Consider the following 23,792-nt stretch of genomic DNA (forward strand, 5'->3'; position numbering starts at 1 on the left):
ACATGGAGCTGCAGCCAGGAAATTGTGGTTGCCTAGCAAGTTTTTACATCCACGGTGCAAAGTTTGAAGACGTGTTGCTCGGCTGCTGTCTGAGCTCCAAACTACAAACTCTAAGCAAGTATTATTAAAACACTGTTTCCCCCGTCGAGGTCCAGGTGGCAACACTGACGGTGCAAGATGTCCGTCGCGGGAATTAAGAAGCAGTTTTACAAAGCGAGTCAGGTAAGAGCGACTTTTTACAACGTTAGCCGGTAGCTTAGCCGACGCTAGCTAACGTAGCTAACACTATCGTTACTTTTACTGCGAGTTTACGCTAGCTTCAAGCTAACGTTAGCTGGTTTACCAAAATGGGGATCGTATCTTGGTAGTTAGCGATAAGACGTGTTTTCGTGGCCAAAAACTAGCAATATGAAGTGTTTTAACTTGTTGAAAAACTATTCGAGTAGCTAAATTGTTATTAAACTCCTCATCAACTGTCAAACGTGTTGGCTTACAGTAACGTAACGCAAACTCTTGACGTTACGTTAATGTAGCTAACGCTAATGCAAAGTGAGCAAGTTGACGTTAGCTAACGTTACCTTAAGTGACGCTAATGTTAAAGTTTGCTATTTGGCAGTGGCTTCCATAGTAGATGTTTGTCCTAATTTAATGTATTGAAGTATTTAACTAACGTTACTTTCCCACATCGTTGAGTAAAATAAGTTAGTGTTAGTTAGTTAGTTACTTAGTTTGTTAGTTTTTGCAAGTTTAGTTCAACTGTTGTACTTTGTATTTCACTAAATCAACCTTTAAGTACAAAATCAACCCTGATTTGTCGAAGTTAAAGACCGACACAAAAGTCAGGCATTTAAAGAATGAATTTCTGGTTTGATGGAGATGAAATACGTGTTTGTGGGGGCTTGGTTTCGTCGTGTTTTGCTGTTATGTTAGCAGCAGACAGCAGGTAGATTCATCACTCAGGTGTTAATACCTTAAGTGATGGCCATGTTTGTTATCTCTAAAGTGTTGGATTGCACAATGTTTTCAAAACACTTGTCTCAAAACAACTTGGCAAATGTGATACTGTCATCTCTTAAGTGTGTCCTGTGTTTCCAACAATATTACTTGACTGACCGGTAAGACTTGGACACTCATCATGAAATGCATATTCAAGATTTTACAAGTAAGGAAATAACTTATATCTAACATAAATGATTCATAATGTCATAAAGGCACTGATATTAATTCCACGTTCTTGTTTTTAACACTGGTGATACTGTTTCCAAAGCTAAACATCTAATTTTGGAACATAACTCCCATTTTCTTTGAACACTCGCAGCGTGACAGACCAAGCAAGCATGTTAAACCGAAAGCACAAGTTAACACTGATGCCAGATGGATTTGAAGGCTCAGAGATGCAAGTCAAATATTTATTCAAATGGAAGTGACTTTATGTCATGTCAGTTAAATGTCTGACTGCCAGATTGTGTACAAACATTCACAGTAGTATGAAAATCTTGGATTTATTTAGTCAGGTTTCTCTTGTGCATCCAAATTTCAAATGGCACTCGTCCCTCTCAGGAAAGAAATATTACTGTTGGCTCTCGAGGCAGTTAAAAGTCAAACCCACCACCACAAACATAAAGCCCACCAAGACATAGCCTGCAAAACCGGCAGCATATGTTTTGATGACACCTGCCTTGCAACAGGTCCTTGCTTTGCCCTAATGTTATGTGACATGCAAGTGATAGCTCTTTTCTCCATGGGTGTGTATTGGAATCCTAGTAATGTGGGTACTCTGCCCAAACCGGCCTCCAGCTCTTAAGACACAGATGTAGTCAGTACACAATACAGCAATAAAAACAAGCCAGAGGGAGTGCACAGAAATCTATATGCCATAAGCTTTGACAAAACTTAAGCAGTGTAGGTGTATGGATTACACCACAGTACAGTGGTACTGGCCGACCCCCGGTGTGGAAGTCTCAACTCCTGGGACATATAATATAGCTGTTAACATATAGGACCTACACTAAACATCTTGCCCTCTATTAGCACAGGCCTGGACAACAAGGCTATTAAGACAGATAAAACAGACACAGGCCATAAAACATCCAGGCTATGACGAGAAATAAAACAGGGTGGAGGTGGATAATCAGCTCTGTAGTGTTAGTTGCACAACAAGCTCCACGTCATACCGCCATAAAAATATATTTGAGTCAATTAATGATTGAACCGAATGTCAGCGAAGGTACTAAGGAGACATATACAACTGATATCGTGCACATACTATTTAATATTGTGCACCTGCTGTTTCATTTTATTTCACAACATGTAATGTGTTTTGCTTTTGTCATTGACCGATAAGACTTAATGCTCTGTATCAAATGTCCTCATGACTCTCTGTCTTTTTAAACGCTATATATTTGACTCATTTAGATTTATCAACGTAACAAAGCGTGTAAATAATTGAAGGATATACTATGCAGGATTGAATGTTACTCTCTGTGAAAGTGAAAGTAAAAGCTAACCCCAAGATTCACTCTCATTTGGCATTTCGCCTCGTCGTATTTGGGTTTCTTCAGTGCTGTGCCTCTTGGACCCCTGCTGCTTATGGCTTGGTACATGGTTGCTACCCTTTTTGTAAAGCCAAGACCTCACCTGAGCAGTGTTGGGGTACACACACGTCATAGACTGACATGACACCTTCCCAAGAGTGAAGCCAAGCCATCTTGATTGCCCTCTGTTTGCTGTCTGCATTAAAGGTCATAAACCATGTTAAATGAACGTGATCAGCTGCTGTATCGCTGTTGAAAATGCATGCTCTGCTCACAGAAAACTTAACTGCATATCAAATCAAGTGCTTCCTAAACCTACTTCCTTACTTTGGAAGGGTTGTCCACTACCTGTGCACCCTGCAGCTGCAGCCTGCAAAAAACGTACCCTGAATGTTGCCACTACAGATGGACAAAATGAATATTATCAGTTTTCAACAGCTATCATCTGTTGTCTGGACACGAGCAAATCATATGCAAAGTGTACATGAGATTTGTGTCTGTGACGCAAAGCAACACAACTAATTTGTTAAACCACCTGAAAAAACACCACAATTTGCAGTACGATGAATAGATGAAGGCCAGGAAGAATAACTTTACTGTTGTTGTCAACCCCTGTCCTTGTTGCCAGAGAAGATGCACTGAAGAAGAATCTCAATTTAAGTCCTATTATGATGGAAATTGATTATTAGCACTAATATAGTACAAAGTAAAAGTGAAAGCAGCAAAGTTTTGGTACAATTTTAATTATAATTTGCTTCAAGGAGATGCACTTTGAAAAAGGACCATCATATTTTGATGCACAGATTTGTACATTACCAGAAATATTGTACTACATGAAAGTGACAGTGGTACTCTGTTCATTTGGGCTTAAATGTCAAAGTGCAATAAAGATGTTTTGTCCCTAAAAACAATGAATAATAGTGATAAATAGACGTGATCTTAATATTAATCAAAATAATCATGATTATCATTTTGGCCATAATCATGCAGCCCTAATTTAAGTTCGTTCTTATCACCCTGATGTATGTTCAAGTTTGGTCATAACTAGTTACTTGATGCTACAAAAGGGGGTTTGACGTCAAGTCTGACAGCTGTGTGTGCTCACAATCAATGGCGCTGCTTGTGATTGGTCAGACGGTGTATGGGTAGGAGCTCGACACCGCAGAGGTTACCACGGCGTGGACTCTGGCTTTAAATGACATCACAAGCTCAAGATGGATGCGACCGTATCGAGAGATATTTTGGCTTTGTTTTTGTACAGTGGGAGAAAAGTAGAGATGCGGCAGAGGGCAGAGTCTCTGCAGATAAATACACCGTCACACACTCCTCGTGGGTCACGCATGATGGTGCTGAGGGATTATTTCTGTATGACTCTATACATTTTTTAAAATAAAACCCTGTATTGTGTTTATTTAAAGCTAAATCTCACAGCTTGGTTTTTCAAGACAGATCACATACCATAGTCAGACTGAGATGGGCAGCTTTATTAGTCATGTAGGACAAATGTGTGCTGGCGATTATGAAGCCAGATGGGGCGCTGGAAATGTGTTTGTGCTTGGATTTTACGACACTACATGCCACAATTTAACAGCTGGTACCAAGAGATTCATTAATTGCAATTAAAATGCTGTTTATTAGACTTCATAATTGGGGAACATGTGGGGCTAAATTATGTCCCGTGAATCAATTGGCAATCAGTACTTAGGGCATTTTCAGAGCCACTGACTGTTTCATACATAATAACTTTACCAAACCTTTGTACTGTACAAGCTAGAGAGATTGATTGATCCATCTGGTCATAGAGTTTTACGTGCAGTGTGGTGCCAACAGCTGCACCGAGTTGAACCAAGAGAGAAGACGCACACACAATGAGTCTCTGTTTGGCCTGCCAGCCAACTGCTCTGGATTTGAGAGTTTGTTGCTCTGGAGGAGAAATGGAGAACGTATGTACCATGTGTGAGTCAGGATATGAAGTTAGTGTGTGTGTGTGTGTGTGTGTGTGTGTGTGTGTGTAAAAGTAAAAGTATCCATGGTTGTGGTTGTAGCGTAGGAAACTGCAATGTGTCTGCTGACCTGGATGGAAAAAGGAAAACCCTCAGTAGAATTCTTTATGGAACGCAGGCTCTGGGTAGAGAGGAAAGTCCAGTGTTCAGCATTCATTCCCCCATGCACACTTGAGGAGTTTCCCCCACTGTCGGAAAACATGGCCATGTCTTGGAATTTGAGAACTGTGTTAACCAGGCCTGGAAAAAAATGGTGGAAATTATTAAATATCCATTAAAGTTTGGAAACAGAGAGCGGTGTGGCTGTGAAGGTCTGGTGTAAGCCTCTTTAACAGCAGGTTCTCATGGCGTCCTTGAACAAACCTCTTATCCAGAAATTCTGCCCTTTAGTTAGCCTCAAACTTGAAAATGCAGAAGTGGAAGACAGTTAGAAATGTTTTCACAATATTATTAATAAAAATTTAGGGCTTAATCGGTCTTATTTTCCTATATGACCATGTTGTCAAGTTAGTCACGGAGCAAAAAATGTTGAATCGTAAATGTATTTATCCATTAGTTGGCTTCATTATTCAGGTTGCTCTATGTTCACAGATGGTGAGTGAGAAGGTTGGAGGTGCAGAGGGAACCAAACTGGATGAAGACTTCAGGGATCTCGAGAGGGTAACATACATACATTTTAAGAAAGTATCTGTACTAAAAATGTAGAATAACAATATGTTGTTTTGTTTCACTGAAAGTACTCACTTAACACTCTCAAAGGTGTACAACTCGGCATATTCACACACACACATAGATAATTGTCTCTCCTAAATCTGTGCCAACAGAAAGCAGATGTAACCAGCAAAGCAGTGGTTGAAGTTATCAACAAAACATCAGAGTACCTCCAGCCCAACCCAGCAACGAGAGCTAAGCTTTCCATGCTCAACACAGTGTCCAAAATCCGTGGGCAAGTCAAGAGTCCGGGCTACCCCCAGCCTGAAGGCCTCCTAGGGGAGTGCATGACAAAATATGGACGGGATATGGGCGAGGACACCAACTTTGGTAAGAACAGTGGAGGCAGTTAGAGGGGAGAAGAGATATGTATGTTACGGTGCATATTTTTTCAGGGGTTGCCCATGTATCTAAAGAGGCAACAGATAGGATTCCGTTTTGTTTTTTTATCACTGTTCGAGGTCTACGGCAACGAGGATGTCAGCTGACCAACACTCGCTACCTGGCCCCTGGTTGCGGAGATTTGTGATGCTGGCCAGCTAGGAATGAACTAGCAGCCAGTACAGTACATATCTCAGGTCTACGTATCTCTCGTCTAGCTAACATTTAGCCGTGTTACGTAGTGATCCATTTGAAAAAAAGCTAGCTGGACATCGGTTTTGAAGCCTCTCTGGTCACGGAGCTCCCTCCCTCCTGACTGAGGTTTATTCTTGTTTTTCCTCTTCTTTTATCACTCTCCTTTTTGCTCTTCTTTGCCTCCTCAGACAGAGGAGCTCATTTCTTTTGCTAGGCCGTTTTTCACTTATCTCCAAACTTTGTCCGTCTGCCATTGTGCTCGTGACTCAACTATCTTATGCCCAATTCCTCATAAGGACCCTCTCCAGTCCTGAGTGGCTGACAGACCAATTTCGTAAAACATGACGCATTTCCTGCTGTAAAGCAGATTTTTTCCGCGAAATTTCGCCCCTGGTGGCAGAAGCCTATTGCAAAGATTGCAAAGCCACTAAGTAACCTATGTAAACGCTGATAGTCTGATTTTACTGTGGCCACTACCCTGTGCAACCCACATTATTGATATAATGATATATTTAGGAAAAGATGCTATCTGTTGCCTCTTTAAAGGAGCTATATGTAAGAAATCTAAAGCAAATAGTCATAAAATCCTCCTAATATGTCACAGAGACTAAGGAATAATGTTCATATAACATACTGATCTCACCAACAACAATAGTACAACCAGAATATTCGCATTTGAAAAACATTTTTGCAGTCCGCAAACAATGTTTGTTTTGAATTTGTGTTTTGGCCTGTTGCGCCACCTACCGCCGTCTACCAGTCACGCAGTCAGTAGAGTCTCAGCATCAGTTACAGTTACGACTGAGCTACAGCAGCACAGCAAACAGCATTAGCAGTGTCCCAGTACATAGCATGAGCATAGACTGTATAAGAGCATGAGCAGCCGGCTTCTCCTCAGCTGTATCCCGGCAGCAGCGTTAGCAGCAGAGAAGCCGGACTTGCTCGAACGGTCCGCTGGAAAACCAAAGATCAAGGACACGGCGACGCAGCCCTGCCGCGGCAGCCGCCTGTGGGCAAACAAATAAGTCTCCAGCGTGCCACTGTCCAGCAACCTCAAATCTGTAGGGAAGGGGGAGCAGACATGACTCGCGGCAGTATTTTGAATTTGAGTGCAGTAACCGTTTTGGCCACATTCTTACATACAGCGCCTTTAATATGCTAACAGGCATCATGATGACTCGCAGTACCTAATGTTGGTATTTTGCATGTGTGTGTATTGCAGGTGGGGCTCTAATAGACATCGGGGATACAATGAAGAGGATGTCCGAGGTCAAGGACTCTCTGGATATTGATGTGAAGCAGAACTTTATTGACCCACTGCAGGCAGTCGCTGAGAGGGATATCAAAGACATTCAGGTAGAATCAAAGAGGCGGTATGCTTCTGCACGTACAGGTCTGGCATTGACTAATGAACTCTGCAGTCATAGTGTGAAAAAAGTATTAACTGCCCCGGCGCATAAAGGACGAACTGCATGCAAATGTTTAACTGATGCAGTTTTCTCAAAACGATCACACACAAGTGAAAATACTTGGATATTCATATGCTGTCATCTGTTAAACCTCCTCCTCCTAATCCCAATTCTTTGACCCCCCTCAGCACCACCTGAAGAAGCTGGAGGGCCGCCGTCTTGACTACGACTATAAAAAGAAACGTCAAGGTAAAATCCCAGATGAGGAGATCAGGCAGGCCCTGGAGAAATTCCACGAGTCCAAAGAGATGGCTGAAGCCTCCATGCACAACCTGCTGGAAACAGATGTAAGTCACCTGTAGACTAAACTGGATTCACTTTGTGTTACAGATGGCACATCAAGCCCTACTGGCCTTGATTATAAAACACTGCAAACGCTTCTATTACTCTTAAAACTGCTGGTTGATCTAGCGCCTTTTTTTTTCTTTAATTAATCCTGTTGCCAATAAAGAAGGCTAAGTGATGTCAGAATGTCCAAAGCCAGCAAACATTGTTATGTTTGATATTATTATCCATAATAGCCTTAAAGTGATGAATGAGCCATCTGATTCAATCAGTGCCAGTGGAAATGCTGCGTCACTGTGATGGGCTGTTTAATAGATCAGTAGAGTTCACACAGGATACTGGACAAAAATTCCACTTAAACACACCAGCATCTGGCTTTAAACTTTAGTGGGACAGGTTACAATCCGCATTCATTCCCGTGACAGATGACTCTGATTAGCTCCAGTAAGCAGTGATGGAATAATGACAACCGGGTGGATGTGCTAAATTAGCCCCTTCTCTGACTTGATGCAATGATGCCACAAATTCACAAATTCTGTCCATCTCAGTCCCCAGCTAATTTAGAATAATGTTAGAGCATTTCTTGGGCAGAATTTGAATGGATTTAAAAACCAAGTAACCACTTTACATATTAACTTACCTCTATGCTGCTTCTACTGTTACAGAAGAAGAGCTGTGTGCTGGCAGTGGCAAGTAATTCATTGCCTATTATTAGCAGGTTTTCCCATGTTAAAAAAACTGCATACACATGTTAATTTTGGTGAAAAAAGGGTATTAAAAATTTAGTGGGAGCTGGGAAAATGTCATGGGTGCCAACATCTCCTCTCTAGCAATATTAGTTTTTAGTATAGTGACAGCAGAAATACATTGACTGCAATCTGATTCACTAATTGTGTTGTGATTAAAAGTATTTATGGCTGAAGCAGATGGAGTTGAATTGGCTCACTCTATAATGGTGCATTAATGCAGTGAATGAATCAGGGTTTCCCCACACTTTCATTTATTCGTGGCAGCCCGCCACAATAAAAACAGCTGCCGCCACATTTTGATTTTGTCGCTGGACCGTTCATTAGGAGCGCTGTTGGAATATATATACTGTTAAGTTATTCATTGCACCAGTCTCTTGTGGCACAGTGTGGGACACACTGTGAATTTGATGCTCTTAGGAATCAGACAAACCCAAAATAGAGGAGCAAATTAAGAAAAAAATTAGCCTAGATAATCAGCGTTAGAACTGTATAAAACATGACAGCCAGAGAAACAAAAATTCTTCTGTTAATGTAGCTGTTAATATTAATTGTGGCTGGTGCAAATGCATGTTTCTTGGCTGCTCACAGCCTCTCAGCTAGCATATCCTTTTTACATCTTCAAAGACAGTACGTGTCAGTTGACGTGCCTTTGTTTTTTATTCACAGTGCTTGTCAAACCTGTTTGTCTTGTTATTTACCTTTTTCCTTCCCGCCATTATGAGGTTTTTACGTGAAGTTACTGTGACAAACAACAGTGACATAATGATAAACAAACAAGAATGTCAAGAGCTGGGAATGAAAATGGTTAACCAGTAAATAATGCTCTCAAGGGCCACTGCTGTTTCTGTGTTTTGTCTTGTTCTAAAATAGATTTTCTGTGCATGTAGGTGGAGCAGGTGAGTCAGCTGAATTCTTTGGTGGAGTCTCTGCTGCAGTACCACAGACAGGCCGCGCAGCTCCTGACAGGGCTCTCTGAAAAACTGAGCGAAAGGTCAGAGCCATGACTGTTTGTGGAAGGTGGCATGCCTTTTGTATGTTGAGGCTGTGTCCTCTGGCTGGTGACGAGGGATGATTCAGCAGCAGCATTTTCTTTTACCCATCTGATTACAAGTCATGAATGTGAAGGGGCAGCTGATGCTTAGCACAGATCACTTCTTTTTTACTGAACAAGATAGATTTGAATCATTATCTTTGGTTCTTTAGGCACAGATAGATGATATAATCTGCTTTTCCCTCATTACAGAATTAAAATATCACTTGTACTTTAGAATAATGGAATAAAGTCGACTTGTTTTGTATTTAATAGTTAACTTACTTAGTTGTAATTGGATTATAGCCCATTAGAAAATCTCTTTGTTGAACCTGTCTGTACCTGAACCTGCTTTGGTGAGCTCAGAGTGGTGATGGTTTTTATTCTGATTGTGTGCAGGATGATGGAGGCTCAGTCTCGTCCAAGACGTGAATACACACCCAAACCCAGACCAGTCTTTGACTATGGAGATGCAGAAAACTCCAATGGAGGATACTCACCAGCTGCATCAAGCCCTCCAGCTTACTCACCTGGTAAACTTACCTTTTTGTACCTTTTGTAAGAGTGTGCTTGATAGGGGTGGGAGATACGGCCCTAAAATAATACCACAACATTTCAGGATATATTTGCGTGAAGATATTCTTGATGATATGACAAATAACTAAAAAAATATATATATTTTTTATCATTATCGTGAATGAATTGGTATAGTACACCCCTAGTGCATGAACATCTGTGTCAGGGTTTCTGTTAGCTGGTACTGACTATTTTTCATAGCGAAAATCTGTTGAAGTCCAACATATTTAAGTCTCTCTGGTCATCATGTCTGATGAAAATGATTCCCTCTGAGAATATGTAGGCCCAACACTGTGTCCTAACAGCAAGCAGGCATCTGACTATCACATTGCATCATGTAACATCATAAAATTCTCCTTCCTCACTGACTCTGTTAAGTATGAATTTCTGTTACGTTATGTAAACAGACCACATACCATCAGCTGTGCGCTTGAGATCAAACAGGAAATCTGACCACTTAAAGGATGAGTGAGTGCTCGCTGTCTTTCTACGTTTGTATTTTTTAAACAGGAAACCGACAATTTATATTGTGATATTTACTAGAAATAACATACAGTATATTTAGCGGCAAGCAGCTTGAAATTAGCAACGGTCATTACCAAAAACATTCTGCTCCTAGGCGATCTCCCTCCAGCCAGCTGCCACCATATTTAGGTTTTGTAGTAAAATGAGAAGGTAAGGTACGGATACTTCAGCTTCACAAATCAGCCTTATCCGCTGCAGCGCTTTCAGAGTGTATGACAGGAATAAATAGAAACAGGGCAGTGACAAAAGTTCAGCTCAGGCCAGATAGGGCATTAATTAAACAATGAAATCAAATTGATTTGTTGCTGACGGTCTCTCAAGTCACATTCAGTGAGGACACAGTGTAAAGCAAAAGGAAATTCTTTATTATTCACATAATATAATATATATCAGTACATGCTTATTAATTGTTTTTAAACTCGATGAAGACAGATAATATTTGACTGGAATTTTTGCCATTTGTGCGGAACATTGAAATCTTCAGGACATATGAACCTGCATCAGTTTTTTCTGATGGAAACCTTGATCTGTGTGTGTGTGTGTGTGTGTGTGTGTGTGTGTGTGTGTGTGTGTGTGTGTGTGTACATATATATATATGTGCAAGGCCTACCAGTAAGAAGGCATTTGAGCAAGACAATCTCATTTGTTAGACTGATGTGTCTTTCCCTCTGCGACATTAACCAGCCCGAGTGCAATATCAAGGTCCATCCTTCCAAAGAACCTCCATCAAGAGCAGACCGCGTGAGTGAGACAGATGAAGATAACGTGTCACTTACGCAGAACTAGAAAGTTTCACTACTTTCACTGACTCTGGCGCACGTCTGTGGCAGAGAGGTGTATGCATGTCTGTGATGGTGAAGTATTCGACTAATATTGCTGAATGGTGTTTGTTGGGTCCACTGTGTGAAGTCCCCACAAGGAGACGGGGCTTGTTAAGGTGTGAATATTCTGTCTGACCAAGGCAAGACATAGAAATGTCAGCAAACCAATTTTCAGCTTTGTTTTAAGTTAACTCTAACTGTGGTGTTTGTAATCAGAGCTGTTGGCCAAATATCACCTGCAGTCATGGGTTTTGCTGAATTGTATGTATCTGTATGTCTGCCTGTTTACTAACTGATGAAGCTTCTGAACCTCAAGAAAAATCACTACATGCCACATGGTTCATTTTAAAGCTCAGGAGGTAAATCTAATATTATCCACCTCTGAAGACAGACAGGAGAAAATAAATGTCTCAGGCCCAAAACTTGAACATGGCCATTATGGCTGGAATAAAATCGTTAACAGGGTTTTTCCTGGCTCAAAATGAAGCCTTCTGTGGCACTGTCCTGATCATGTGCACACACCCACGGGTGCCTGTGCTCAGTGGCCTCAACTGGCTCAAGCAAACGCCTTTTTACAAGCAACATATTTAAGCAGTTCTAATAATTATGTGTGAAGTGATTTTGAGGACACTACGCTGTGTTAGAGTGTAGTTGTTGAATATTTTTCTTGGTGTTGGGCTTTGATCTCACAGCTAGCTGCACAGAGAACAACCTTATCGTCCATCTTAGAGGTCAAAAATTAGGGTTTCTGCTTTATTACAGTTGGAAAGAAGCATTGTTGGTGTTCTAATAATATTTTGTTCATGTGTTACTGATCCAGGAAGTTGGAATATGTGAATTATTTTCCAACTTTACACAACTGCATAGAGCTGCACAAATGCCAGCTGACAATATGAAACTATATTGAAACCTCCAGTGGCACAAAAAAAGAAGCCCCAGTGCACTGTGCTGATTATGATACACGTCAGCGTAATGCCGCAATCCCAGTTACAGTTACAGAAATCCACCAAGTGCAACACTTACTAGAAAATAGTGTTTCCCACAAAGACACCTGTCAAGAGTTTTGTCAAGAGCTGAAGGCGGGATGAAATTTGATTGAGGCAGACAGCTCGTAATTCTCTATGCAGGAAAAACCCTGGGTAAGCTTTGAAACGTGCCAGTACAATGATTTTGATCTTGAGCTTCAGAAGGATTCTTTCTTATCACACTGATGACTAACTTATGAATGCCTGCTCTGTTCCAGAGCCCTATTGGAAAACATACTTGTGACAAAGGACATACTAATCGCACTGGAGGGGAATTATCAAATATTCTTTTCACAAAATGACAGTATTTGTTCTGTCTCCCCCCTCACATCCCTCTACTTTTCGTGTCTCTCTCTCTGCAGCTGAGCCATGCTGCAAAGCCCTGTATGACTTCGAGCCGGAGAATGAAGGAGAGCTGGGTTTCCACGAGGGTGATATCATCGCTTTGGTCAGTCGAATCGATGAGAACTGGTTCGAGGGATCCATTCGTGGCAAATCTGGATACTTCCCCAACAACTATGTTGAAGTGGTGGTGCCTCTGCCACACTGAAAACAGCAAGGCAAGAGGGGAGGCAGCAGGGTGGAGAGGATGAAACGGGGGAATGGTAGAAGATTAGCAGCTCTCAATAACCAAAAGATTTATTTTCTTGATTGCAATTAAAGGGTAAACATCTCCAGACAAGGACCTAATTTGTACCTAGGAGTTATTTGAGTGAAGAGTTTTTATATTATTATTATTATTATTATTATTAGGTAAAGATTTAGTGGGTTTTTAAAAACAGTAAGGATGGAGGAATGTTCAGTCAGAATAATGAAGGCGTAATTATTGGGTGCACTTACCATATCCCGAGTCTTTACATTCACTCTCTATGCACCTGTGCACTTTGTACACTACACCTCCATCACCAGGACTAATGAGGAGAATCACGACAGGATGACATCTGTAACACACGTCGGCAGTATCCACAAACACTAAGAAGTGCAACTACTTTATTCATAGATTCTTAACCTATTTTATATTCACAAAGTGGCATTTCTTGTTCTGTGGATTGTTCATATCGGTACTACACACATGCATGTACACGCATGCATTCTGCTTAACACTGTTTTATGCACTCCAAGTTTTCACTCCTGTGCCTTCAGGCTTTAGTGCTGTTCTCATCGTGGACTAGTTGGAGTCAACATGGAGGACTGGGCTCGATGTTTGAGACTATCCTCCACTGCCACCTGGTGGTCGTAGAGATCACTCTTGGCTGTTGGTTTGAGTGGCACTGTCACACAGCCTCTGTTATCTCGTACCACATCCACGTTGTGTGGCTTTTCTATGTTGCAGGGTGTTTTTTTTTTTATTCCAGATATACATCAAAACTTCAATAACAGCTGGAGCCAGTCAGCAAGTGACAATGACTGACTGCTGCATTAAAGAGACAGTTCACCCCAGAAAAATACATGTTTTTTTCTCTTACCTGTGGCGCTATTTATCAGTCTAGATTGTTTTACTATGAGTTGCCAGTTGTTGAATATACCAGCCGTAGAGATGTCTCTCAAGATATCATGACCTGGTTACTCAAGATAATCCAGTCCTTGTTGTGAGTAGTTTCATGTAGGAACTATTTTCTTTCTACTCTGCTACACCTGCCAACCACATCACTTTGCAGAAGAAAGTGTGCATCTACTCATGGACCCAGAGGCTCGTGCTCATGATGTAAACATTAATGGTGTCCTCCTTGGCTGTAACATCAGCTAGCTCAGTGGTGCTACGTCAGCTAGCAGTAGATGCACGCTTCCTTCTGCGCCGTAGTACGGTTGGCGGGTGTAGATCAATAAATAGAAAATAGTTCCTACATGAAACTGCTCACAACAAGGTCTGTGGATTATCTTGAGTAACCCGAGTTTCAGCTATTATATTTGAGAGAAGGCAGACGAACCTACAGCCGATATCACCAACACTTCTCCATTTAGACCAAAACAGTAAAGATTAATAAATAGCACCACGTGTAAGAGGTAAAATATGTATTTCTGATTTTGCGCTGAACTGAACCTTAAATGTTAATTCACTCTTACACCACTGCTAATCAGACACAGTTTTACAAATATTAGCAGTTTATTTAAGACCAAAAAATGTCTTGTAGTTGATTCTAAAAAGCTGGAAGGCATCTAAAAATGTGCTTTTTATTACCTTTATCACACTAATATTTGTGACATATTTGTGTGCCTCTCCAGTGTTTCTAACTGCACTCCACTGTCTTCTCCTAGAAGAAAGCTTGCACAGGCTCTCACATTGATGCTGTTTGTCATTAAAAGGAAACATGTTGTACAGCCTCATGTGCACAATGCTGCAAAGTGAAATGTTTCAAATGATTAAATGTCATGTTTTCCCTTTTATTTACTAAAACTGACATTGTGTTTCCATTAGAGTGCAACCCACAGCAATGTAACATGACTCACCCCCGCCCCCAAATATTTTGCAGCGTAATACCAAAGCCATAAGCATCCCTCAGTTTCTTTATGTTCTCAGGCTGCGTTGATACTGCTGGCAGTGTCCCTCACAATGTTTTGTGGGCTTTTACCCAACTGTTTGTCTATTAATTGTCAGTCTGTGATTTGTTTTCCCCCACGGTGCTTGGGTGAGCTTGGCTTTAGTACTCTAAGCTATAATTTGGAGCATGGAAATTAATCTGATGTGTATTTGGGTGTGTTTGTACCTGCCTCAGTCTTCAGGCTGAAACTGTGCACCAGGCCTGACAGAAAATGCTGCATAACTATCTCCAAACTATTGTGCACAGAATTTACTAATAATGAGGGAGGCACAATGGCCGGTTTCAGTTTCAATTAAGTCTTTTACATGCTGACTATGAACTGTGAGGGTTTGTGCTGTTCACTAAAATACCAACTTTCTCCCCTTGTCGTGATCCCCTTGTTAGTCCGCCTCCCGCCCTACTCATCTATCCCATCTCTGTTTAAACCGGGAGCGGAACAGACAGGTCTTTTCAGCAGAGAAGGGCACACAGCAGTGGATTATCCTCCTCCCTCCCCCACTGGTCTTTATTCACCACCTGCCCCTGTACCCCGACCCCCTTTCTCATTATCTGCCCCCATCCCAATCCCATGGTGCCTCTGGAGTCTCCCGGTCCACTCCTGGAATAATCTCCTCATTGTTATCATAGTATGTGCGTCTTAAAATGCTCTGTTTGCATGTCTCCTATGTTACTCATGTTATAGGGCCTGGGTATTCTGCTGTGAGGAGCAGTAACTGTGCGGTTCAGGTGTGGGTTTACATGCCTCATTACACTAAATCAAAAGAGAGTTTCGGAGGGGAGACGAGGGTCAGGGGTTCAGGTTGAGCTATTATGCAGCTTGTATAATATTGACGATGAATAATGTTGAGGAACAAAGGGCGAAGATCAGTGTTTGTGTGCCGCTGCTGTCACAGCTGAAATAGTTGTTAAACGCTGCAACTGACATTTATTGCAACACTACATGCTGCGGTGGCTTGTGTTGCACCCACAACCAATGAGTGTCTCAACTGAGCAATATTGATGAATAAAGTATTATCGGACTTTAAAGCTTTATTTTATTATGCACAATCTTAATGGAGTTTCTTGTATTAAAATGTAACTGCTTTGCATGTCTTGAGCTTCTGTGTCTTCCTCAATGCCTTATTTTTGTAACTGTGACACTGTGGGGAGACTAAAAGTAGGATTATCCTGGATTATCTTTAGGATATATGGATTACCTCTGTACTAAATGTAATCTTCTGTGTATTGTATATTTTTGTTACTGTGTAAAGGGGAATGGATGCTGTTCATTCGCTTCTTCAAATAAATATTGAGTAATTTGGATCCCAGTGTGTTTTTGCAGCTTTAATGATGAATTTATAGATGCAGGAAATATAAAGGCAGGATTATGTCTTTTTTTTTCAATCATTGATATTTGCATAACAGCTCATTTTTTGCTCAATAAACATGTCTTTGAACATTTATCCCCCAACCATCCAATTTCTAATCTGCACAAGCACCCGTCTGCATGATCCCCAGACACAGCAGGCTACACCAGCCAGCTGTTGGATTATTGCCACAGCACTATCTCATCGGGGAAGGCGTGTCACTCCCCGAATTACTCAGCGCCCCTTTGTCCTCGGTCGGTGCCCAGCCAGCGACACTCATGGCGGCTGCACCCGTCAGGCAGCGCTCCGGGCCAGGGGGACCCCGGGCGCAGCTCCCGCCCTGCTACTACGAAGGCTACCTGGAGAAGCGAGGACCGAAAGAAAAGGTAGATCCACCCGGTGCAGTGCCATGTTGTTTCCAATGCATGCTGTAGATAACGGTGGTCAGTGTATAATGTGTGTGTGTGCAGCGCTTACCGGCTGATCCCCCCATTCCCAGAGAGCTGTCAACTTCCTTATTGTGTGGGCGAGGCGAGACTGTGCACTGGAGCTGCTGGGGATTGTTTCACATAGCGGATCACAGATTTGTTGTGCTGTTAAATCTGGTTTTGCAACACATGGACAGCGTGTAACAATCTATAAACGAATCACGGGGCAGGCGGTGAATCCTGAAAACCCGATTGCTGTCAAAACATTGCATGGCATGTAAATCACATCACTTGAACGATGTGCGGCTGTTATCTTAATACCCAGACATCTGTGTCACATACAGTGTGTCTTCATGACCCAGAATTCAATGCTGACTCAGATAAATAATCATCATTTTCTGATCCTTGATAACCAATATCTCAAAGGTGCATACAGTAAAATTGACAATGTGACTCAATAACTCATGCATTTTATTTATATATAAGCTGACAAAAACACACTGGGATATCCTTGCCTCCCCCCACACCCTCCCTCTCATTAGGCTCATTTTAAGGCAATATAGACGTGTAATATGAGCGTGGCTCAGGTGCAGGGTAATGCACTGATCCATGGCCACAGATTGACAGCAGCTGTGACTCACTTCCTATTCATCTCTTGGGACAGGAAGCACGCGGGTGATAAAAGGGAAGTATCCATTACCAACACTGAAAAGAAAAAAAAAAGAACATCAGTGTATCTCCTTATTTACATGTGTCTATTTCTGTGTGTTACAGGCGTCCAGACGACTGTGGACCTGCCTGTGCGGGAATTCTTTGTATTTCTTCAATAATGCCAAGGACAGTCATGTAAGTGTCAGATTGTGCACATGTTGTTGTTTGTGCACCACAGTGTATTGACACTGACAGGTGTTTGTGTGTGTTACAGTACGTAGAGAGGCTGGACCTCAGTGGGTTTGTGTCCCTGAAGGACGACTGCAGCCGGGACAGAAACCTGGAGGCAGCCAGACTCATCCTGCGCATGAAGGATGGAGAAACCAAACTCACAGTAATGCCACTCAACATACACACACATTCAAATTAACACTTTTTACAAGGTGTAACAGCGCTATTGTCTCTTCCAGGCACCTAACTTGGAATCAAGGGAGCTGTGGAAAGGTTTCCTCTACTCCGTTGTTGATGTAAATGTTCATCTTCTGCACACCTGCCTCACCTGCATCAATCTGTCTCTTGTGCCATCTTAAAAATATTCTCTCTCTGTCTAATCACAGCTGAATGTACCATCCTGTCTCACGTTGCTGCCGGGCCAGCTGCAGATGCTGAAGGAGGTGGTGGACAAAGAAAGGTCCAGACGGAGAACTCGCACTCCCACACGTGCTCCTCCCTCACCTCTCTCCGTGCCTTTAGTGGGAGAAATCCCAGCGTGAGTTCTTCTCAGTGTTATGTTTTGAGGATTCACTGAAGCTGTAGCACCTTTAAAGGAATACTCCTCCCCTAAATGACCACTTGTATATCAATTACTCACTCTGTGTTATGTTGAGTTCATGAAGAAAACTGTTTTTCTCACATGCCTCCATGGTGAACGAAGAATCCAAAAACTGAGAAAAATCTTCATCAGTGTTTTACAACAGCTACACTACGTCAAAACATCCTTTTATAAACTCTCACTCAACTCGTGCAGTATAATCCAAGTCTCATTTATCCAGTCGTATGCTCAGTGCTTCCCAAACATATGCATTTCGGCTGAAACCTTTACTATTTTAAACTGAACAGCGAGTGAAACTTGTCTGTGTTTTTTCCAAAGCCAGACTCCATTTACAAAAACAGTAATTTTACCTCGTAGAACACGGGAACTATTGGTCTGCCCCCGCCTCAGTTTGGTGGTTTGTTTGTGTTATTGTGTGGTTAGTTTGGATTCATCAAAGTCACACAGTAACACAAACAAACTAACTGATGGAGGTAGAGGTAGACAAACAACTCCTGTGTTTAACGCGGTAAAATACTGTTTTTGTCAATGGAGTCTGGCTTTGAAGAGAGCATAGATAAGTTTTACTATCAGTTCAGTTTTAAACACTAAGGTTTTAGTGAAAATGCATGTGCTCGGGAAGAACTGAGCAAACGACTGAATAAATGAGATGTTTTTTGGATTCTTCATTCATCAGAGGCATGCAAGAAAACAAAGTTTTCATCAAGAATTCAATGTAACACAAGGCGAATAACTGATACTCAATTGGTCACAATGTGGAGGGTGAAGTATTCCTTTAATATGTGACTATACTACCATTAATAATGTGTGTGTGGCAATGCAGGTGTTTTCGACCAGTGTCTCGAACAGAGGCTGAAGTCCTTTTAGAGCGACACCCAGACTGCGGCAACATGTTGCTCCGTCCAGGTAGAGATGGGTGCTCACTAGCTGTCACTACTCGACAGGACCTCAATGGGTAAACACCTCCTGAACATCTCAGCACCACAACTTGAATAACAGGCAACAGAGTCAGATGTAACATTTCCTGCAAAGATTACAAGTTTCCTGTTTCTCTTTTTTGCTCCAGGTCTGTGTTCAGACATTACCGTGTGACCCAGAGGGACCAAGGTGGATATGTCATTGATGTAGAAAATCCTGTAAGTGTTTAAATACAGTTCATTTCTGACAATTCTCTAGTGAAAGTCATTTTACAATGGACTTACCTTTGTTTTTAATGTTATATCGTGATTGTGTTTTGATGAGGGAAACCTCAGGTTAGAGATGCATCGACCCAACTTTTCAAATCTTTTAATTTTAATCGGCTGATACCATGTACAGATCAAATACCAGTGCTTTCTTTTCAAGGATTTATAATCTGTAAAGTACACTGTGTGTCATCAGAATCAATTTAAAGGAATATTTTATTCACCTGTGTCACATTGAATTGGTGAAGAAAACTTGTTTTTTCTTGCATGCCTTCATGATGAACGAAGAATCCAAAAATGGAGAAAATAACATAAGCAATAGAGGTGAAATGGTGCAAAACTACAGTATACGAAAACATCTGTTTGCAAACTCTCACACAACTTGTGCAGTATAATCCAGGTCTAATTTATACTCAGTACTTTCCAAACACATTAATCTTTGCTAAAAGTGTTCTATTTAACACACTTCCTCATAAGGATGTGAAAGGACAAGTAGCACGCTTTCTAGTGAAAATTCATGTGTTGGGGAAGTACTGAGCACACGACTAGATAAATGAGCCTTGGATTATACTGCACAAGTAGTGTGAGAGTTTGGAAACAGAGGCTTTGATACAGTTCTGCTGTTGTTTAGCACAGTCCCCCTTTTATTTAAATTCATCAACAATTTTCTCAGTTTTTGGATTCTTCGTTCACTGTGAAGGCATGTGAGAAAAACTAAGTAAAGTGTTCCTGATTGCAAATAACCCTACAGACCTTTATAACAGCAATGCAAAAGAGACTTTGTTCAGTGTGGATCAGTGGTATCATGGCCAGTCATCTTATCTGCATAATAGAAACACAAATTCGGCATATTGGATCAATGCATCCCTGTCATGGAGTTAAATATTTGAAATGACAGAAAACACATACCAGATTTGTCAAGTGGGACGTCAAATACTTGATGCTGCAAATCTCCAAACGGCTGTCTGTCATGTTTGCTGTCAGGTAAAGACATCATTTCTGAAGCGACAACTTGTCAGACGAACATAAAAACAGCATCTTCACACTTCCAGTTTTGAGTTTACAGGATGTTTTGGGGAGACAGCAACAACGAAGAAATAATGTAGAACATGAAAGTGACAAATCTGAGTAGTGCTGTGAGATGACAGCACTCAACAATGTCTCAGACTGTATGTTACCACCATGAACAACCCAGCAGCTTCAGGTGTGTAATACAACAGGGTCTCTTTTCCAGATCCCTTGTGCTACGCTTCATGAGGTCATCGACGCTCTGGTAGAGAAGACAGCAGGAACTTTACAGCCTTTCCTACTGGAGGAGCCCTACGAAGAGAATATCAGTAAGGCGACACATATTCTCTACATTTATTTTATTTTATTTTAAACAATCAGTGAGACTGACCACATTTTACTCTGTGTCATCAGCATATGTTTCCGCCAATGATGAGAACGGAGAAAGGATCCTCCACACTGCCCCCTCCAGCCCCCTGCCAAAGGCTCCCGCCCTGCCTCCAAAACAAGGTTTGCCTCAGTCACATAAACCACATGCATGATGCAGACGGCAGCAGACACATCAGTAATGATCCCTGCTTTTATTCTGGTGCAGATCGTTGGCCCGGCAGCCCCCTGTCTAGGTCTCCTGCCCCCGACCGTCGCATCCTGACCTCACCAGTGCCGGCCTCGCCCACTAACCCCATGAGACGACTCATCCTCTCCCCTTCACCTCTCGCACAAAGTGAGTAGACGGTGCAGATCTCACCTGCTGCAGTCCATCCAGGTCTATTTTGACTTAATAGGTCCGTCTGAATATCGACACCTGTTTGTCTGACGGATTTCTAGTAATTGCCACACAAATGCCTAGAAACACGTAGGTCTACCGTACATACACGAGACCTAACATGATGTTCGTCTTCTCTTCACACAGCACTCAACGAGGAACTCAAAATGAAGCTGGAGAAGAGACGAGCCAGTCAGGAGTGACTTCATCAACCAATAAGCAACCTCCTGTCACAGCATACTCAATCTTCAGTGCCAAACCCCTTCTCACCGCAGCTATGTATTCATCCTGTGCCTTCTAGGTGGAAGACAAGGGACTACAAACTCTCATAGGGAAATACAAAATTTTGAGTTTCATTCTTTTGGTCTTGTTGGACTTAGATGGTTAAATGGACTCTGGTTTGCTCCCTAAGAGCGAGACTGGCTGGTAAACACTGGGTCATAAAACGCTGCCTGCCTTGGTTTGGGTAACAATCCACTAGTGCTTTGTCTACTTGCATAAAGCTGTTTACAATCTGAGCAAAAGAATAGTGCCACAGCAAATGATTTTCCTTCAGAATACAGTCCGCTGTGAATCAATATGACTGGCAGCTAAAACTTATCGGAGAAGCAGTGGCACGTTCAGGACCACCAACTGAGACTGATGTTTTCCTGTCTAAGCCCCCTGTCTGAGCTGCTGATGTTACTGCTGCCACACCAGAGACTACGGACAAACAAACCACAGACTGCAAAGATCAACAGCGGAGCCCCAAACTCTGACCTGAGCCCCGAGACACTTTATCTGCTCTGAAAGTAAAATAAACCAGGCGCGCTCAGGTTTCAGCAATTCCCCTCACTCACCTCATCACATGTAACATGACTGAGAAGGACAAAAAAAAAAAAAAAAAAAAAAAAGTACAGTCGAGCTGGCCAGAAAACTGAAACCTGCACAATCTCTGCCTGCTGCTCATGAGTGCGCTTTGTGATTGATAAGCAACCATTGATGTATTGTTGATTCAGTGACACTGTTGTCAACTTTAACTGTACTGTTGGTGCTTATTTTAAAGTGTTTCCTTATTCTCTGCTACTGTGTACGTGCTACTGTTTGGTGCTATGACTCACCAGCACTCAGACCTGCCTGGAAAGCCCAGGTGATTTCTGTTCCTCTTAAAAGAAAAAAAAAAAAAGGTAAATCTACTGTATTCATGTGTGAGAGTGCCCTCTAGTGGAATGGCTGTCAGCTAAGGTACAAAACTGACTGAACCTGGCAAAGACTTTTGGCTTTATCACAGTATTACACCACGCCCTACCTCTCTACATTTAATGACAAAATTTTAATTTACGACAGGTGTGAAGGTGCTTAAAGAAAAGCAACAAGTATTTCTACAGTGACATTTCTGCCAATTGGCCAGTAGATTTGACGTGTCTCTAGTGGCAAACTGTGACTCAAAGTGTCCTCTTACAATGAACAATTTCTTGTATGTTTGTACATGATGTGTTGTGTCTACTTGATCACTATCAAAGAATAGTGTTTGTTAGATATCAAGGGCATTAAATGGTTTTGCATGGATGGGATTAGTCCGTGTTGTTGATAGAGCTTTCTCAAAAGTGCACCACTTGGCTGTTGGGACTTAGTCAGCGATTGAAACCATGAGTGACGACAGGAGAAGGAGGATAACTCGAATGTAGGTCAAAACATAAGGTCAGGTGTGAGCAGGGAACAACAGGATATACAGGAAGGCAATTCAGGCACTCCAAATATATATTAATGAGGAAGGAAATATTAAAAGCCTTTATTATAGTGGCCTAATCATTGAAAGAGCCAACATGTTTCAACCACTGTAGGTCAGGGCGTTATGAGGAGAATAAGAATGTTGAAATGAATCAGTACTGTTAAAGAATAATATAAACCTTTTACTGAAAATAATATATTTGGTTGTAACTCCTTTTAATCACCAACATTTTGATTAGTAACCATAATATAAGTACATATTTTTCTCAGTAACTGTAACTGATTACAATCATGTTTATTTATTTTTTGTGTAATTACATGTAACTAGTTACTCCCCAAAACTGAAGGTAACCCATAAACAACTCTTGTTAATAGTCTTTACCAAAGAAAGGTAGAAGAAAAGAAAAAAATGTGTCAGCAAGGCTTTGTAAAAGTGATATGTAAGTGTATATTTAAAATTTTCCTCGGTTCGTTCTATGATCATTCCAGTGATACAGTTCATTCAGTTCTAAAACAGGGGAAATCATTGAATTGATACCGGACCAAACCTTTCTTTTTTAATTTTCATTTATTTATGTTGTCATTTTTTTCTTCATTTCTGTTTTCAAAACTGAAAATATAAATAGCATAAAATAAAATAAACAGTAAAAAATTTCAAGTCCACCAATTAGACCCAAGATGCAATTGTGGTCTGTGAAAAGTTCAGGAGAGGAATAAAAAAATTCAATTTCATTTGTTGGTTATTTTTGATGAGGTGGTTTTTTGGTGTTATTGTATTTGGTTGCACTGTGCCGTAAGATTGTTATGTTGACAAAAGTAACAGAAACACATCTGGATTGCATACTTTACAGGAGGTTGTGTTGTTTCAATCACATATAACCTCTAAATAGTCACAAATCCACTTTAAATTTCATAAAATATTAATATACACATTTCTGTGCAGGTGCAACATTATTATAACAGATATGATGACGAAATCAAAATAATTCATCCTGTACATTCAGACAGACAACTCCCACTACA

At 41.3% G+C, this 23,792-nt stretch overlaps 2 protein-coding genes across 3 annotated transcripts; both read left to right on the top strand.

Moving 5' to 3' along the window:
* Nucleotides 1–16,146, top strand: LOC125901986 (endophilin-A2-like). 2 transcript variants are annotated; one of them, XM_049598053.1, is made up of 9 exons: nucleotides 1–222; nucleotides 5,129–5,197; nucleotides 5,362–5,578; nucleotides 7,047–7,180; nucleotides 7,422–7,580; nucleotides 9,215–9,318; nucleotides 9,757–9,890; nucleotides 11,143–11,199; nucleotides 12,667–16,146. In XM_049598053.1, the coding sequence occupies exons 1-9, from the start codon at nucleotides 178–180 to the stop codon at nucleotides 12,852–12,854; spliced, it is 1,107 nt and encodes a 368-aa protein (XP_049454010.1). In that variant the 5' UTR covers nucleotides 1–177; the 3' UTR covers nucleotides 12,855–16,146. The 2 variants fall into 2 exon arrangements, with proteins under 2 accessions (XP_049454010.1, XP_049454011.1); XM_049598054.1 differs by lacking the exon at nucleotides 11,143–11,199 and having other exon boundaries at nucleotides 5–222.
* Nucleotides 16,147–16,294: 148 nt separating this feature from the next.
* Nucleotides 16,295–22,773, top strand: stap2a (signal transducing adaptor family member 2a). Its single transcript, XM_049598061.1, has 11 exons — nucleotides 16,295–16,576; nucleotides 17,393–17,464; nucleotides 17,544–17,663; nucleotides 17,740–17,796; nucleotides 17,887–18,038; nucleotides 18,925–19,056; nucleotides 19,168–19,237; nucleotides 20,520–20,622; nucleotides 20,708–20,803; nucleotides 20,889–21,017; nucleotides 21,207–22,773. Exons 1-11 carry the CDS (start codon nucleotides 16,331–16,333, stop codon nucleotides 21,260–21,262), a joined length of 1,233 nt encoding a protein of 410 aa, XP_049454018.1. The 5' UTR covers nucleotides 16,295–16,330; the 3' UTR covers nucleotides 21,263–22,773.
* The last annotated feature ends 1,019 nt before the right edge of the window (nucleotides 22,774–23,792 follow it).

This window comes from Epinephelus fuscoguttatus, linkage group LG15 (genome assembly GCF_011397635.1).
Source record: "Epinephelus fuscoguttatus linkage group LG15, E.fuscoguttatus.final_Chr_v1".
Taxonomy (NCBI): Eukaryota; Metazoa; Chordata; class Actinopteri; order Perciformes; family Serranidae; genus Epinephelus; species Epinephelus fuscoguttatus.